General features: G+C 37.0%; 1 protein-coding gene across 2 annotated transcripts in view; it reads left to right on the top strand.

The window, feature by feature from the left end:
* ppm1lb (protein phosphatase, Mg2+/Mn2+ dependent, 1Lb) overlaps nt 1–10,784 on the top strand; it is a 245,567-nt gene extending 234,783 nt beyond the window's left edge. For both annotated transcript variants that reach the window (XM_028794463.2, XM_028794465.2), the window contains exon 4: nt 2,295–10,784. In XM_028794463.2, the coding sequence (XP_028650296.1) occupies nt 2,295–2,641 (347 nt within the window). In that variant the 3' untranslated portion in view covers nt 2,642–10,784. The remainder of the gene's footprint in view (nt 1–2,294) is intronic.
* The last annotated feature ends 7,095 nt before the right edge of the window (nt 10,785–17,879 follow it).

Genomic DNA, 17,879 nt, shown 5'->3' with positions numbered 1-17,879 from the left:
TTAGTGTTAAATTAATTGTAAATGTACCTAATTAGTCTTTTCTAACACTAAGTACACCTGAGATGTACTTATCAATATGGGGAGTTTGTTTTTTACGTATCTTAAACTCTGTCACACGCACGCACAGTGCAAACCCCTTGAGGCAACTACTTTGTCAAAAGGTCTATTTTGCAGTGCAGAACACTGGGCAGCTAGAGTCGCTGGACTTCATAAATACTGGTGAGCTACAGAGGAATGGAAGTAGCACTGAACGATCTTATTTTAATAACAGTAATGGGCGTTCTCGACATTTTCTATCACCAATACGACTAAGAGACACACCTTCTGTTTCTATACGTATCATTTCTTCTGTGTTTAGTTACCAGAATTTTCCTACAGTATCTTTGAAACACCAACAAGTATTACATTTTCTGGTTATGATATTCAGTTATAATCATTTCACTAGTTTACAAAAACAACTTACCTCCACCTGGCTGTTTTCATAAATTTCAGAAAGAGTTCCTGTATGTATATATATAACTGTACAGTTTTTGGAAAGCAGAGTTTACACCGCATAATGACGCTGCGTTGTTCTCTGTCTTTGGGAGTCACCGGCTCCTTGAACAGAGATGGGTAGTCTGTCCTTTATAACGAGCGCTGCTGCTGTACCGGGAGCTTCCCGCCGCGTCTTTAATCGCACAGGTGAGCTCCACGTGCAGAAAACATAAAATCGCGACTGCTGAGATTTAAGGCGGGGTCTTCAACGGCTGTCGGTCAACTCACGATATTCTGCGATAATAATAATAATAATAATTCTTTACGTTATATAGCGCTTTTCTCACTACTCAAAGCGCTCTACACACAGGGAGGACCCGGGATGCACACACTGATACGGCCGGAGAGAACGCCATCAAGTTTTTCAAAAACGCTTCAAACACCAATATCATGATGACATACGACCCCAAAAATATTTGTAGTTGTAATTGTTTATTGTAAACTTGGCAATTTTGAACCTAAGCAAACAGTTTGTTACTAAATTAATTACACTTGGTAAAGAGTAAAGGTATTTGTATTTCGATATACTTTAGAAAGTCAAATTCTCTGTGAAATTCTACTGAGGTACAGTAACAAAAATAAATGTTACTTGTTTTTTTCCACCTCTGCCCGTATTCACAAAAATCACAGAGCTGCATTCTTGCCAATAACTGACCAGCAGATGGCAGCAGAGACTGGCACTGATGACAATGAAGGCCTTATGCTTTTCAGTGACAGTCTATCTCAGCACCTGGTTTGTGGGCCTATTCTTTTATTGCCAGGAGTTTGAATCTATCCCACCAGCATAAGATGCAACTGTTAATGGAATACCATTCCATTCCATAAAAAGTGAGCTTGTTATGTTAATGATAACAAGTTCACTTAACTCATTTTGTTTTAAATTAAGATGAACATTAGGGAAATTATTGTGATTGTTACTTATTTGGCTGATGTTTTTAACCAATTTAAATTACAACATTTGAGATGCAATTGTTTTTTGTTTTTCCAGTTAGAGTACAGGCAGGTGAAGTGACTTGATAACAGTCACACAGAGAGTGCACTTACATGGGTAAGGTGAGTTAGTTGGGTTAAGACAGAAACCTGGTTTCTTAAAAATTTGCATTTACATGCAGAAGTAATCTCTGGGGTCTTCACTGGGAGTGAGTGGGTTTGAAAAAGGATGGATGGGTAAATCTGTGATTGTCATGGCCTAGATGTACGTCACAATCACAAGTCTGATTTAACTAAATTCTCTCAATCTAACAGCTTCAACAAAAACATAAATACAATTGGTACAAGCTAAGAACTCTGAAAAGTAAAAAAAAATCTTAAAACTATTGGGAATTTATAAATATATATATATATATATATATATACTGTAAGAATATTAAACATTTTTCAGGTACTAGCCATGCAAGCTAAAATGAATAATATTATTGTTAAAATAATTTGTGTATCCATTACAGTAAATCAGGTGAAATATTGAAATGCTGCTGCCAGACGTGGCCTACAGCATTCACAGCATTTTCAGCTGCTGACAAAAATAACGTCAAGAAACCCCCCAATGACATTTTGAGTAATGCTCATCATTATTACCTTTCTAGTACAGAAGTGATCTGTATACATATACAGTATATATTTTTTAATTTTTTGAAACTCTACCAGTGATCATCACTATTTCAGTAGTATGCATAGTGTCTTTTCTGTTCTTAATTGCTTATCCAGCAAGGCTATATAGACTTCAGTCATCTTAATCTAAAATGTTTCTCTTTCAATTTCAGGAGGCTTCATCAGCTTTAATGGCTCCTGGCGGGTTCAAGGCATTTTGGCCATGTCCCGCTCTCTGGGTGATTATCCACTGAAGAACCTGAATGTCATAATCCCCGATCCCGATATTTTGGCCTTTGACCTGGACAAATTGCAGCCAGAATTTATGATCCTGGCATCTGATGGACTTTGGGATGCTTTCAGCAATGAAGAGGCAGTGCGTTTTATCAAGGAGCGTTTAGACGAGCCTCATTTTGGGGCTAAAAGTATCGTATTACAGTCCTTTTATAGGGGCTGCCCTGACAATATCACTGTTATGGTTGTTAAGTTCAGGAACAGCACCAAAACAGGGGAGCAATAAGCGTAACCCTTCTTATTCCACTATAATGCAAGAATTCTGATCATTTGCCAACACTTTAACAGACAGAACAAACTATTATCAAACTAAGAAAGTAATCTTCATTGACCCATTATGTTCTTAATTTTTTTTAATACATGCAGTGCAAAAACATTTATTTCATTGCATAAGGTGTGGAAGATTTTTAATATTTTTTTAACAGCCTTTTAAACAAAATCAGTTGCAAAGAAAACAGTGGGTATTTTTGTAAGTTGAACCATTCTCCATTTCCTTAGTCTGCCAGCTAAGTGAAATTGTAGTTCTGTATGTAATGTATGTGTGTGTCTCAGCCACATATGTACGTATGCTCTGTGTGTGTGTGTGTGTGTGCTTACTACTTGTTCTCTCATTTTCAATGCCACTTGTTTTGCTGATGGTATATGTACATATATACTGTAGGTATGCACACTATATACAGTATGTACACCATACATATATATACGGTACATGTCACTGCAGTTTGTTGTTAATTAAGGTTCAGTTTCACTAAAATATTCTCTGAGGCGCTCTTATCTTAGCTCAGTAATAGCAGTGTTTTTTTGAGAAACCAAATGACTGTGAACTAAAGGTGCTGAAACAAGCAGCATCCTATATGGTTTTCTGTGCTGATGCTCACTTTTTCAGCATTTTATTTTTAGTTAAGTAATTTTCTTGCAATTTTGTCTAGTATCATGGACTTTTTTTTTTAATTGTTAATAAAAAAAAGATGCATCTAAAATGTTCATACTATAAAAACGATCTGGGTGTAAGGCCACTTCTGTATTGGTTTTCTACCCAGATATAAAACTCCATACAAGGTAAGAGTGAAATTCTGGTTGTCTCTGAAAAGTATTTCTGTGAAATTGACTTCATTCATTTTTAAAACACTTCTTAAGGAGCTATAATTTATTACAAATAAAGAGTAATAATTGCAAAGTCAATAGGACGAGTAAGGTACATAGAATCATTTCAGTATTAGCTTATAGGTACTGCTTTAAGCCAAGGAAACATCTTGCTTGCATAGCTACTGTATAATTGATCAGGAACTAGCTGGTTATTTTTCTAGAATATGTTTTAACCTGTAATCATAACAAAGTTTATCTGGTCTTGAACATAAGTTCATGTTTACCATTTTCTAAAATTTGTCACTTTTTAAATGAGACAGTAACTACCCTACCAGAGTCTATCTGTTAAAACAGCAAAGAAAATTTGCCTGTGTGATTTCCTCACTTACTATAATCTGTAGCTCTGGATTTAGTAATATCAGTTGTTTTAGTACTTAAAAAAGGTGATTGCAACATGGTGCCTAACCTGGGTGCACTTCATGTAATGTTTTGCTGCTTGGTCTAAAATAAGCTTTTGGCTCGTAATAAACATACACAACGCTGTGTAATTGCTTTACTGTTTACTTGCCTGCATTTTGAGGATGTGATTTTTTTCAAGGTATAATTTTTTCTTGACAGTTTTGCCTTTTTTTTAAATAAAACTTTAGATAAAGTTCTGACCATCTGTATGATTTGTCGTATCCATTAACATAATTACACTGTTAGTGTGTCTTTAGGCAGATCCATTTTGGAAATTTGACAACTTTGAGGTTGGCTTTATCTGGAAGCAGAGTGCCATTTCATCTTGTTTTGTCTTCTACAGTTTTTACTTGCACACTGTTGTATAAATGTATAAGAACATGATATCAGTTTTGACAAGAACACACCATTTGGCATACCTCAGCATTTCAGTTTGTCAAACTTTTGTAATATTTCATCAATTACAAATTTAAAGGTCCCCAATGCTACCACAGTACTACAGATGAATATTAATTCAGATACATCTCTCTTGTAGCAAGCAAATTCTGAAGTGCATTTTCACATCAGTTGACTATTAAGAGGTAGAAAAAACAGTAGTAGGTGCCTTCATGGGGTAAACCAATACAGAAAATCAATGAATATTTGTTTTATATACTGTAGTGCCTTTTATCATAACATCAACATGCTCCTGGAGCCAGAGAGCTGAAACATGTTGCATGTTCATTAGCACATGTGAGTAAGAATTTCACTGTACTCTGTACACAGGATAATAATGACCCTATAAACCTCTAATAACTCTATGAGCAAGTTAAAAATAATTAAAATAAAAGATAGAGAAAATTTTAAGTTGTTACTAGGCCTAAACACACTTAAAGCCATTCATCCCATGCCATGTGCCCAGACACACAACTTAATGAGTGTGGTTAAAATACTTGGAGGATTTGGAATGTTGTGGGATGGTGTCCCACACATGGCCAAAAGGGGTTGCAGGCTCCACCGGTCTGCTCAGAAGATACTCACCCCAGACCAGCTTGCCCCAAAAACTACCTGCAGGCTTCAGCATAGCTAGGCCCAAAGTGGGGAAAACTTGCTTAATAGTTCAAAATATAAAGAAATGTCCCAGAACATATCAAAAGCCTCATGAGAGAGATTACCATAAACTTGCACGAAAGGACAAATAATGATCTTTATAAGTAAAAGATGTTTTTGAAAAAATTGAAGAAAATACTCAAAAGAGCAAAAATATGCAAAAAAAGTTGCCTAAAAGGCAATCCTACAACAAACAAGTCCCACTATACATTCCTAAATTGAAATCCTCAAACAGAACCAAGAAGTCAGAAAAAAACAGAAAAATCAATAGAAAACAGCAATATGTACAAGTATAAGTTCAATGATCTCTGACTCCTGACTGCTCTCTCCTTAAATAGCCAGAGACAGTTCTCAGAAATGGTGATGTAAGGGTGGCCCTGCCTCCTGGGGCTCCAGCCACAAACTACAAGTAATGGAGGAACAGAAAATAAATAAAATGTGTAAAATAATTCAAAATGACAAAAATAACAAATACATAAAGACATGTTGATACATAATATAGAGATGATTAAAAAAACCACATTTATTCATCTTGATCAACTCCAAATTCTGTGTTAATCAGTTTTAGCACAGTTGTGTACTGAAAGCTGAACTGAGATTCGTAGAATTGCCACCCGTAATGAAGTCCATGCTGTTTTCAAAAACATTCATTACGATTGTGACTATGCTTGTGGGACACGATTCAGCCTCTGATTTTCGTTTACTTACACCTGAAAGGAAGGAGAGATATATATTTTGTATATATTTATTTACTGCATGTACTAAAGTAGGAAGTGACCTGAAAGACTGATTTTACTTTTTATTTTAATCAGTCAAGAATAATTAGGCAATTTCATGTGAGTGTGTGTTCCCTTTGATGCACTGGTGTCCCATCCAGGGTAGTTTCTTGCTTTGAACCCCCTGCCATCAGTACAGGCTATGCCCCCCTGTGACAGCATTCAGGATTAAGCTGGTTTAGAAGTGTGGTGTGGGGGTCATGGTATTTTACAAGTAATTTGTTTTCTTCCGTAGAACATCATTCTAAATGTTGAGGGCTCTTTCCATTTTCACTTAAGCCTTATCACACATTTGAGAGTCCATCTTTGTAGCTTTTGTTGTACTAGCAGCAACACTTTAGCTTTATCTTTCTTAGAAATGTAGAGAAAAGCCAAGCAAAATGACACCTTTTATTGGCTAACTAGAAAGATTACAATATGCAAGCTTTCGAGGCAACTCAGGCCCCTTCTTCAGGCAAGATGTAATGGCTAACACGGTACAGCACCCTAGTACTTTAGAAATGTAGTGAACTGCACCACAGCTACTATCCACAGACACAAAGGAATATCTGCTTTGGTCACATCCAGAAGTGATCATCAAAACGGGCCCTTTTCAGCTGTACACTCACTTACATTTCAGCTGGACACAATTTTAAACATCTTCTGTAAATATAAAATTGTAAACTGTATGTCTGTTTTTTCACCAATCAAACAAAAACCGCTAAAAGGTATTCACAAAATACTGCATGTGCAATGCCACGTTACTCATAATTACAATATAGCTTATATGGCCCATTGGGGAGAGAGGTTGTAATCAGTAGGGTGGGGGTAACCTAAAAACTAGCACCATCGTGGGGACTACAATTCCCATCACTAAGCAGGCTGATGGGATGACATTGTCATTAGTGTATACAAATTTTTGTGCCAGCCAAAGGAGGCTCTCATCTAAGACCACAGGTACTGCATTTTCTCCTCAACTAATCTGGATGAGAGTTCATTGCATCGCCAGATTCAATTTTTTGTCTAAAGCTACAATTTTATGTCTTATGATGGGTTGTTTCTAGTCATGTTGAATTTCATAAAGAAAGTTTTTCCAAATTTTTTTATTCACATTCAATGGCAGCTACTTCAGCAAATACTTAATAAAAGTCACAGGTAGCTGAATCCCAAAAAATACTATTTTTAGAATTACCAAATGCAAGAACACCCATAGCCAAAGTGCAGATGTTTGGCATGACTTTAGTAGAGAGTAGCACCACCAGAGAGTGGAGGCATGTTGGTCAAGCAAACCTATAAGACCTGTACTTAACTCTGTACGTGATGATAAATCTGACCAGCCCTAAATACACTGTATTACATTTAAACGCCAAATACAAGGGATGTCCAAAAAGTTTCCGCACTTTCATATTTTCATTGGAAACAGTGAAGGCGGGAGGAGTAGTAATTGGGCATGAAAAAGTTGGTACAACGCTGGGAAAATTGCATCACAAAGGAAGGTGACTATGTCGAAAAGTGATTCTTAATAAATATTCATAATAAATAGGAGTTAAAAAAGTGCAGAAACTTTTTGAACGTCCCTTGTATTTCATTTTTAAAGCACCAACAAAACTGACCACCTGAATTACTTAGTGTACAATATCAAACACATGATTTATCTATGGTGGGATATGCATGCACTACAAGTAAAATTCAGAGGAAATCCAATAAAAAAACTGGTTTCTTGCTGGACCCTTCTCAAAAAATGCAGATTACACAATATAATTAAGCCACACTTCTTAAGAATATGGGAGAGACAAAGAGCTCAATTGAGAACAGCTTGATTGAGCGACTAAAAATAACTAATAATTTTTCCTGTTTCCTGTCATCAGAAATGTAAATAAGTCTATAACATGATAAAGCAATTCTGCTTTTTGACTCTTATGCCAATGCAGAGTTGTGATACATAACAAGTTTAAACCAATGATTTTTAATCATTTTTTATTCAAAACATAATTAAGATCAAGGATGTAGGCAACATTTGAATCATGGACCTACGATGGGCACTTTTCTGCATGTGGCATAAGCCTGAAGTAAGATGACTGTTTCGAAATAGAAGTGTAAAAGATCATTGCCGTTTTTTTCCAGTTTTTTCAAGGTTAAATAAGTTTTCGGTGAAGTTAGATTTTTCAGAGACTCATTGCCATAAGATGAATCCATAGTATGGATAGAGAGAGTAGAAAACAGGAGTGATCTTGAGGCATCATTGAACCCAGAATAATGGCAGAGAAGCCAAAGTACTACTAAATGGTTAGAGCAGATAAAGTGGTGGAATGATAAGCAATGGAAGCAGGACACTCTACCGTATTTACATCTATATTTCTTGGTCTCAGGGTGCTCCCGCTTGACGCCATTTTGTTGAGCTCAAGGTAAAGGATGAATCAGTTCCCCTGATTGTTTTAGTCTGCTGCTCAGCATATCACTACTTCTTCTGTTAGCACCACTTATACCCACAAAGATTTATTTTTTTTAGGTTTATGTATCACAATCCGACCAATAAACTGCTCTTGGTGAAATCTTCTGCTAGATCTTTAGATTTTCATTTCCACTCAAATGATTCAGAGTTGCTTGTCCATTTTCCCTTGAATCTCAGGTCAGTGTGTAACATTACCGTAAAGGAGCTGGCATTTTCGTCCACCGTTGCCTTAGCTAATGATGTTTTTCACCCTGACTTGTCAGCATTTTCTTAGACACTGTTCGACCAACTTAGTGATCTGCATCATTAAAATTCCTTCAAAACCTATCCCAATTAACCAGGCTTCTGTCAAAGTCACTAAAGACATTTTTTGAGCCTTAATAGGCAACATAATGAAAAACTGGGAGTGCTTGACATTTAAATGCATGACCTTAAGCATGATGGAATGCTAACTTTTTACTATCTCAGTGACCATAAATAAAAGTTGAGGGGTACACAGAAGTGGGGGACTGGGAGAGAGTCAGCCTGACATCGCACATGCTGTAGCACACCGATGTCCCTTCCACAGAGAAGAGAAAGTTCACCAACATTAGAGATTCTCTGAAGGCCTCCGCTTCAAGTGGGCAGCACTTAGGTGAAACACCATAGAGTGGTTCCCTCAGTAAAGACAAGTGGTGCTGAGAACTGTACTCCCTCTGCGAGATGTGCACAGGAATGTGGGGCTTGGACAGAACTAGTCTGACGTCACACACATGATGGCATTAGGCGGATTTGTTGATTTTGATGTTTTGAGTACTGAAATCAGCCTCTCCTGTGGCTCTTTGTTATCAGCTTTCTTAACGGCAGTCCTTTTGATGGAATGTAACACACCAATTACTTCAAATGCATATTTTGCAGTTCATATTTTAACCAGCATAGCTGCCAATTCTTTCAAGTTTACATCAACTCCTACACTATCATTGCAATGCTGAACAGAGAGCACACACTACACTTGCGACAACATATCGGTCATGTTTGCTATTCGTCCATTGATGCTATCGAATGCTACAGAAAGGTTTTTGCCTTGCATCAGGTTATGTTTATTTTTAAAATAGGCAATGTGCTCTCTGTACACATGACACATATTTATATGTCTAATAGTTTTTTTTTTTTTTGGAGACTTTGACTGTAGGCGGTTCATCGTAAACAGAAGCTTGCTGTCTGCCGTCTAATTGTTCCCACCCTATTTTAAGCACAATTCACTCGCAGTTGTTTCCACACGTATATTATTATATGTCTGGTTTCAATGTGACAAGATGATACAACCAACAGGGCATTTCAAGTTGATCAGTTGATCCATCCATTTACCAACCCGCTGAATCCGAACACAGGGTCACGGGGGTCTGCTGGAGCCAATCCCAGCCAACACAGGGCACAAGGCAGGAACCAATCCCAGGCAGGGTGCCAACCCACCGCAGAAGATCAGTTGATCTAAAAGCTTATCATTAGAAGCAAGCCAGGGTGTGAAACTCCACACTGCAGGCATCCCATTTTGGAACCAAACCAGAGTTCAACTGCTGGGAGTTCAAGTTAAGACAAATTTTACCACCAGTTAAACATTAAAAATAAAGTACAAACATGCAGACTCAATGGTGATGCAGTAGTTTAGTGCCACTGCTGTATCGGTCTTACATACTGGGTTCAGATTCTATCCCCTTTCTGCCTGTGAGGAGATTTCTTGTTCTCTACATTTTCACCTTGGCGTTTCTCTAATTTTCCTGCAATTCATTGCTGCCTGGGTAGGTGCCAACACTCCTATGACGCTGAATTAGATTAAGTGGGCTTAAGAATGTAAAGATTTGTTACACAAGCTCTGTACGTGGCACCATGTCAAAACTCCAGTGACTACACATGTTTAAAGGTGCATGCTATGCCCCCTGCCTTTGCCTCATACACACGCTAAATATATCCATTTTTTTATTTTATTTTGCTGATACCTTTGCAACCCCTAAACATATCTAATATACTTCAGTACTCATGTCTGGCCTATTTAATGGACTGCAAAGAAGAAAACATTTTCCCTCATTTATAAGGAGAAGGAGTTCAGTTACATTTCCTGTATTACCATCAGAGTGACCAAAAGACCATTTCAGCAAAAAGCGTTCAGACAACTTGTCTTTTATGACACTTCACATGTTATAGAGATTGATGAATAAAGTATAGGAAAGTTAAGTCTCACTATGGTACGCATCAAGTTCTTTGATTTATTGTAAATGTTAGAAAACATAACTGTCTGTCATTTATATTTTTATTTCTTTTAGTGGAAATGGAAACTCTTTTGCCTGTGGAACAGGGAAATAAAGTAAAATTGGATTTTGTCATATGCTGAATGTAAAACTATTATGCAGCAAGCATATTACGTAATAAATGTATAAATACTAAAAGCATTATTTATTGTTTGATTTCACTTTAATTTTTAGTCTGGTTTGTAACGAATCATCTTAAGGTTCTGAACTATCATGACTGTAAATAAAATGCTATTAAAGTCATTCCCTGCGTGTGACATGGTGAGTTGTCTTTGTGATTAATTAAGCATTGGAAAAAAAATGTCAGCTTTGTGAGTAACTTCATCCTGGTTTCCATCTCAAATACACTAATTTTTTTGCTAATATTCTTTAGTTTTTACATTTGTTGTCGACTAACACGTTGTATCAGTGCATGCTTATAACCTCCTCCTCCTCCTCCTACTGCATTACCAGTGCACTGAAGAATTCTGTGAAATTGTACATAACTACAATATTTACATTTACATTTTTTGCTCAGCAGACACTTTTTTCCAAAGTGACTTACAAAAAAAAATCAAGGTAATCAAGTAAATATCAGACTGCAGGATTGTTTGGGATCAAGTGATACAGGACAAAGTTACAAAATTGATTATCACAAGTGAAGAGCTAAGAACAAAATATGGGCGAGTTACAACTCCAAGGTTACAAAAGCTAACAGCTAATATAAGGTAGATAGAAATTTACCATACAAAAGGGTCTTCAGACTCTTCTTAAACACATTGAGGAAATCAGAAGTTTGAATGGAGGATGACAGCTGGTTCCACCAGCTAGGAGTTACACATTAAAAGTGTCTGGATTTAGATTTGATTCCATACAGGTGTGTCATCACCAGGCGCAAGTCATCATCAGATCTGAGTGGTAGAGAAGAAGCATAGGACCTCTTGACTACTCTGAATGGATACATCGAGGATTTGAACTTAATACATGCTGCTACAGGGAGCTAATGTAGTGATCTGAAGAGAGGGGTGATATGTTGTTGAACACCAGATGTGCCACTGCATTTTGAATCATCTCCAGTGCCTTGTGACACAAGCCAGCATTCCTGCCAGTAGAGAGTTGAGGAAGTCCAAACATACCAAGACCAAAGCAGGGACTAGAAGTTGTGCTCTCTGCTCTGTCAGATACAGTCTGATATTCTGGATGTTGTACAGAGTGAATCTGCAAGGCTGAGAGACCACTGCAATATGATCAATGAAGGACAGCTGATCGTTGTTCACCACCCCATGGCTGTGAACACACTTGGCAGGTATTAGCAATGATGAGTGAGCCGAGCTGAACAGTGATATGGTGCTGAAGAAACAGATGAGAAAGTTCACTTATAATAGAAACCATAGGACCAGATGATTGATAGATAGATAGATAGATAGATAGATAGATAGATAGATAGATAGATAGATAGATAGATAGATAGATAGATAGATAGATAGATAGATAGATAGATAGATAGATAGATAGATAGATAGATAGATAGATAGATAGATAGATAGATAGATACTTAGGGCCTAGTGAAGAGGTGTACAGAGAGAAGAGGAGAGAGTCTGGCATCAATCCGTGGAAAATCCCTTTGCTTGCCTGGTCACCCTTGAAAATCTGTCCTCACCAGGACACATGGTAGGATCTGTCAAAGAGGTAGAACTCAGACCACCTGAGGGTAGCCCCATTGATATCAGGGTCAAAGAGGATGGTAAGGAGGATCTGGTGGTGGACCATGTCAAAGGCAAAGGAGATATCTAGAAGCTTTAAGAAGCTGTAATGTGTTTACAATTGTAAGTTGAGCGGCCTTAGTGGAGCAGCCCCTCTTGAGGGCTGACTGATTAGGATCAAGCAGTCTGTTCTGTAATATATGAAGAATGGAAATTTATATATCCATCCATCCATACACAGTCAAACTCCACATGCAGGGTTGGGTCCTGCCTAGTAACTAATGTTGCCAACATAGGCTCTGACTTGTCACAACACTGAATTAGACTATGTGGTTTGAAAATTTTATTTTACGTTAATCTAGTTCCATGTCATGAGGAATTGAGCCTATCACAGAAGTCCAGAAGTCACACTTGTAGATTAACTGAACACATGCAGTAATGGCTACAGAAGGCAGACGCAACACAGCCAGTCTCCTGGAGAAAAACCACAATGCTAACCAATGGACAATTGGACCACTAAATGAGAAAATGTAAATTGCATTATTTGAAAATTAGAGTGTTATTATATTGTATTTCATTGTTAAAACAGGTAGTAATACATATATCTAAAGTAATAAATACTTACACAAGTAAAAAGTCTGAATTAGCCTAAACTGCCCAAATTCAGGGTCTTCATAAGAAATGTAATAATTTACTTCATGAGGTAGTAGTAACTAAAAAAACAAAAATAGTTGCATCAGATATTTTAAATATTAAAATATGTGCTTCAATTGGAATGTTTAAAGTCTAAGTATTCTCAAATTTAATAGAAATGTGTCACTTTCACAATCTAATTGTGGCCCATAGGGTACTAGAACCCTAGTAAAGGATCAAAAATATTCATAATCACTGACCTTGACATAGTGTAAAACAATACACCAAATGCTTATGTTTGAAAATGGTTATTTTTAACCTTCGGGGAGTAGATTGTAAAAGGCTACGGCCACCAGTAAAGAATGAAATATCAAAATCTTATTCACAATCAGCATATGAAAATAGCATAAATCAACACTCCAAATTCCTATCTTACCCATCCCCACTATTCTGAAATTTTGTGATTAACTTTGACCTTTCTTATCCCATTAGAGGGTGACTTCCTGGTGTTGGTTGAGGTGGTATGCAAAACTTCAAGTCCTTCTGATCATTTTTGCTTAAGACAAATATTGGCTTGCTCTTATTCAACTGGGTGTAAATATGATCCAAAAATGGCTGAAATATGAGAGTTGTTTGGGTCTAGAAGTCCAAACATAGGGTGGAAATGCAAAAAAAATTGACATCTGGTATAATTAGATACAAAGACGAGTCAATCAGTATGTTGTATGTGGGGACTTTCTTGTCCTGTCTTAGGAGGAGTTGAAGTGATTTCAAAGCTTTCATAAGTAATTCCTATGAACACAATAATGATTCATGTAACTAAATAGTACCTTTGTAATCAGAGGTTGGATCCAGAAATGAAAGGCAGGAGTCAATAACAATAGAACACTAAACTTGCAGTGAGAACGAAGGCTTCTCCTTAAATGTTTGCTCCGACCAGTCCCTGAGGTGGATTATTAGGTGGCCCTGCCTCCTTAGGTTCTACATCTAGGAAACAGGGCAGATAACAATGAAAATTACTACAAAAATGCAAATGCAAAATAGCAACATAATTAATAGACAGCACAATATTAGAAATGTACGATACAGACAAAATACAACCAAAAACATAATCAATAGCGCAATAAACTAAATAATATTTAAATGATAACAGAGATTAAAAAAAACCAAAAAACATACTTGAGCCAGAGATATAACTCTGGCTGAAACATAACAACAGGCACCATGTAACAGATGGATTGGTTTTAAAAAGATGGGTGTCATGACATCATGTACCATGTTGTTTGCTATGCCTGCATCTGACCTTGCTTTAATCAATACTGACATCATAAGAAAGGCGTAAGTGATGAAAACAAAAGATAGTAATAAATAATTAACTAAATAAAACCAGAGTAGAAAATAGCAAGTCTCCAAAGCCCAATATGTTAAATCAGAAGAAAGGTAAACTAGCTATGGAGTGAGAATTCATGGTATCCAGAAAGTTGTACGTGAGGATTAGGACACTGCCATCTTTTATAAGTGGAAAAATGTCATGTGATGGCATTATAATGGAGATGAACCTCCAAATAAGAGTGCAAAATGACAGTGAATGCAATTCAAAACAACTTACAAAATGGCATGAACACATCACAAACAATACAATGAAGTGTTGTCCAAAATGAAAAACAACTCTCCAGCAAGGTAAAAAAAAATAAAGTGCTATCCTATGTTATCTCTTTCTCCCTCAGTTTCTCCAAAGTCAGTGCAGGTATGTTAAAGGATAAGTTTGGTATTTTTCAAATCAAATTTATTTCTTCACATTCACTGTATATATTAATCTGCAAATAAAACTGTGTTCTAAAGTGAAGCATTTTTTATAAAATTTTAAAAATGTCTTGACTGTTCATACAGCTTACAATGGGGATGAAGGGTACCAGTGTCCCCAGCTGAGTGAAAAAGCCTCAAAACTGACCAAATATGTCCACTTTGAGGTTTCAATTTAAGAAAACATGCCTTCAACGTTTGTGAGACATCCTTTTGATGAGGAATGAAACTAGAAATAATAATTGTATCATGGATTCTTGCAATTATTTTTCTTGATTAAGAGTACATATGGAGTTGGGTGGAGTTATGACAACCCCAACAGGCCCCCAGCATCAGGCTTTATGTTTATACCAGTAACGGTGCACCGCATGATAATGTGCAGTGAATACACTTGACTAGTTTTCATCCTCTTTCTCTGTACGTTTAGCATTCATTTGTTCAGAGGTTGATGCACTTGCTGCTTCCCGAGCAGCTCTTTTCTCCACCCTAGCGGCCCGCATCTTCTCTTCTTGCTCTTCATGTTAAAACTGTTGAAGTCAGTGTTTGTGTTGCAATTACTTAGTACGTTTTCCTTCATTTTTCATTTAAGTTGATACTTATGTGACAGGAGTCTGTTCACACTTACAGGTAATCTAACTTAGACACCATTAAAATATCCAACTACGCCACCCAGTTTTATTAAGAGACTGGGAACTCTTGAAATTTACTGATAATGGCACACAGGTTTCTTTAAATTGGATGGTGAGTAAACACACAATGAAAGACACAACAGTAATTTCAGGAAAAAGCAACAGTAACTTCTATTACACAAGACAATATAAAGTACATTAAAAAGATAAACGAACATAACAAAATCTTAAAATATCAGGAACGAATTTCCTTTTTTAAAAGGAAAACACACAGTCCACACTCTAAAAGTCTGTTAAAAACAAGAATTGGAGGATACAACCTTTAATGGTGCAGAGTCCAGTTTGCGCACTGTGTTACCACAACGATTAATCGTCCAACTGTCCACCGATGCACTCTGTTCACCGGACACTCGTTTCCCAACAGAAGATTTGTCAAATCGTGGATTCCCTGTCAGTATCTCCTCATCATTCTTTTTTCCCACTCTGGGCTCCTTGTGTTGCTGAGACCTAGGCACGCCTCACTTCTCGTCCGCCAGCTTTGCTCAGTCCTTTCATGCAGCTTCCTTCTCTCGCTGGACCCACAACCACCTTCTTGTGGAGCTGTCTCTTCATCCCTCAGGGTAAGTGTTGCTGTCTGTGTCCCTCACGTCGCACCAGCCACGTACCCCAGTCTGCCAGCGAGCCCCTGTGCTCTCTGCGAGTATCTTGGCAGCATTCTCAGTGGGCCGTCCCTTTTCTGCCTTCTCCTGCCCAGAAGTTTAAATCTCCTTCAGTCCCTGCTGTTGTCAGTCCTGGACAATCAGTTTAAACAATGGCACATCTAAATTTCCTGGGTTTAACAATTAATGAAAACACTAGTTAACAAAATATACTGTTACCAACCATGAATGAGTATAGATTTGCTGATTAGAAACCAATATTGTCAGACATGTAATCTCCAAGTCAGAATAATACAAACATCCTCCAAGGAAGGAGCAGGTCTGTTATCACAACTTGGTATTGTTTGTATACTCAACCAGCCAAAACTTCAAAGCGGTGACTCCTTAGCAAGACAGCAAATACCTACATCCTGCAGACAGCCATGACAAAAATCAGTAACGGGATCACCCAGGAAATCAAAAAAATGTCCCCCTCTGACACTTTAGACTTCAATCTGCCTCAAGAATGATTTAAGATATGAAGAGATAGGGAATGAGAACAGCGCCTGTACACATGCGCCACACAGCCGTCCTGCTGACTGCTGCCAAGAGTTAATTCTACAATAAAATAAAATAAAAATAAAAAGAGGAATAACCTTGGAGGTCAATCATCACCCCGAAAGTGGATAGTAGATGTCATGTAGTATAAGCGTAACAAATTTCAGGTCAATATGTGAAACAGTTTGGGAGCTACAGGTGATTTGAAATCCTGGACAGACAAACGGACCGCCACGGTAGCGTATTACTGTATATAAGAAGATGTAGCCTTCTCACTGTGGCCCCTATGCAAACAAAATCCTTAATCACTTCACACTCCTATTGCATGGGAAAGACATTGGTGCAATCTAATAATGAATTGCTTAATGACAGACTTCTGCTAAAAAAACACCCTGGATTGCGTAAAACTTTAAGTATTCCAAAAATAACACCCACTCTCCCATGCATATAAAATAAGGAACTTCAGCACATTCACTTTCTCATATAACATGCAATTTCGTCAAAGCTTATCATTCGTTATTTATCAGACATTCCATTCTTAAAACCAAACCCTAAATACAATGTACTGATCATTATCATAACTCTTTAATTAAGAAAGAAGACAGAGAAAAGAAAAAATATATAAATGTATTTAGCATTTCATATATTATACTAATAAAGAAACCTGAATCCTTGAAGTCTGTGGTAGCAACCTATCATTGGCACATGCTGGAGCTCACCTGAAAGAAATAAATGACAAAATAAAGCTCTTGGAATAATAATTACTAGTCTATAATTATAACTAGGAATATAAGTGGACAGGCACTCTAAAATTTAAGAAGGAACAATATTAATAAGAACATTTTATGCTGTGAGTAATATTTTAAAATTGATTCTAAAGGAAGATGTCCATCATAACAATGCTCAAATTGGTGAGATGTGCTCATAAATTCTTTTTCTGGTTAGGATTCTTACTGCTGCATTCTGAACTAACTTCATCTGATTGATTTCTTTCTTAGGTAGTCCTGTTAGGAGTGCATCACAGTAATCTAGTCATCTAATCTGGTGGCATGACAGCAGAGTACTGTCTTACAAACACAGACTTCCGAACCATATCCTGGCTTGGCTACTGTCTGTGTAGAATTTGCATGCTTTCTCTTCAAAGAACACTGGTATCTTTCCATATCCTAAAGATGTGCATGTTAAGTTTTTTGGACACTATGAAATTGAAGATGTTTTTGTTTTATTTATTTGATTGTTTTTATACAATTCAGTTCTACTCTTCCAAAACATTAAAAATGGCTTTATTAAATGTTAGAGCATTAACCAACAAGACGTTTTCCATCAACGATCTTATTAGTGATAGGAAAATTGATTTTATTGCACTAAGTGAAACGTGGCTTAGCTCTGATGGTG

The sequence above is a fragment of the Erpetoichthys calabaricus genome, chromosome 2 (genome assembly GCF_900747795.2).
Source record: "Erpetoichthys calabaricus chromosome 2, fErpCal1.3, whole genome shotgun sequence".
In the NCBI taxonomy this organism is placed as follows: Eukaryota; Metazoa; Chordata; class Cladistia; order Polypteriformes; family Polypteridae; genus Erpetoichthys; species Erpetoichthys calabaricus.
Note: the sequence above shows the minus strand (reverse complement) of the source record. Positions and strands in the feature narration are given on the sequence as shown.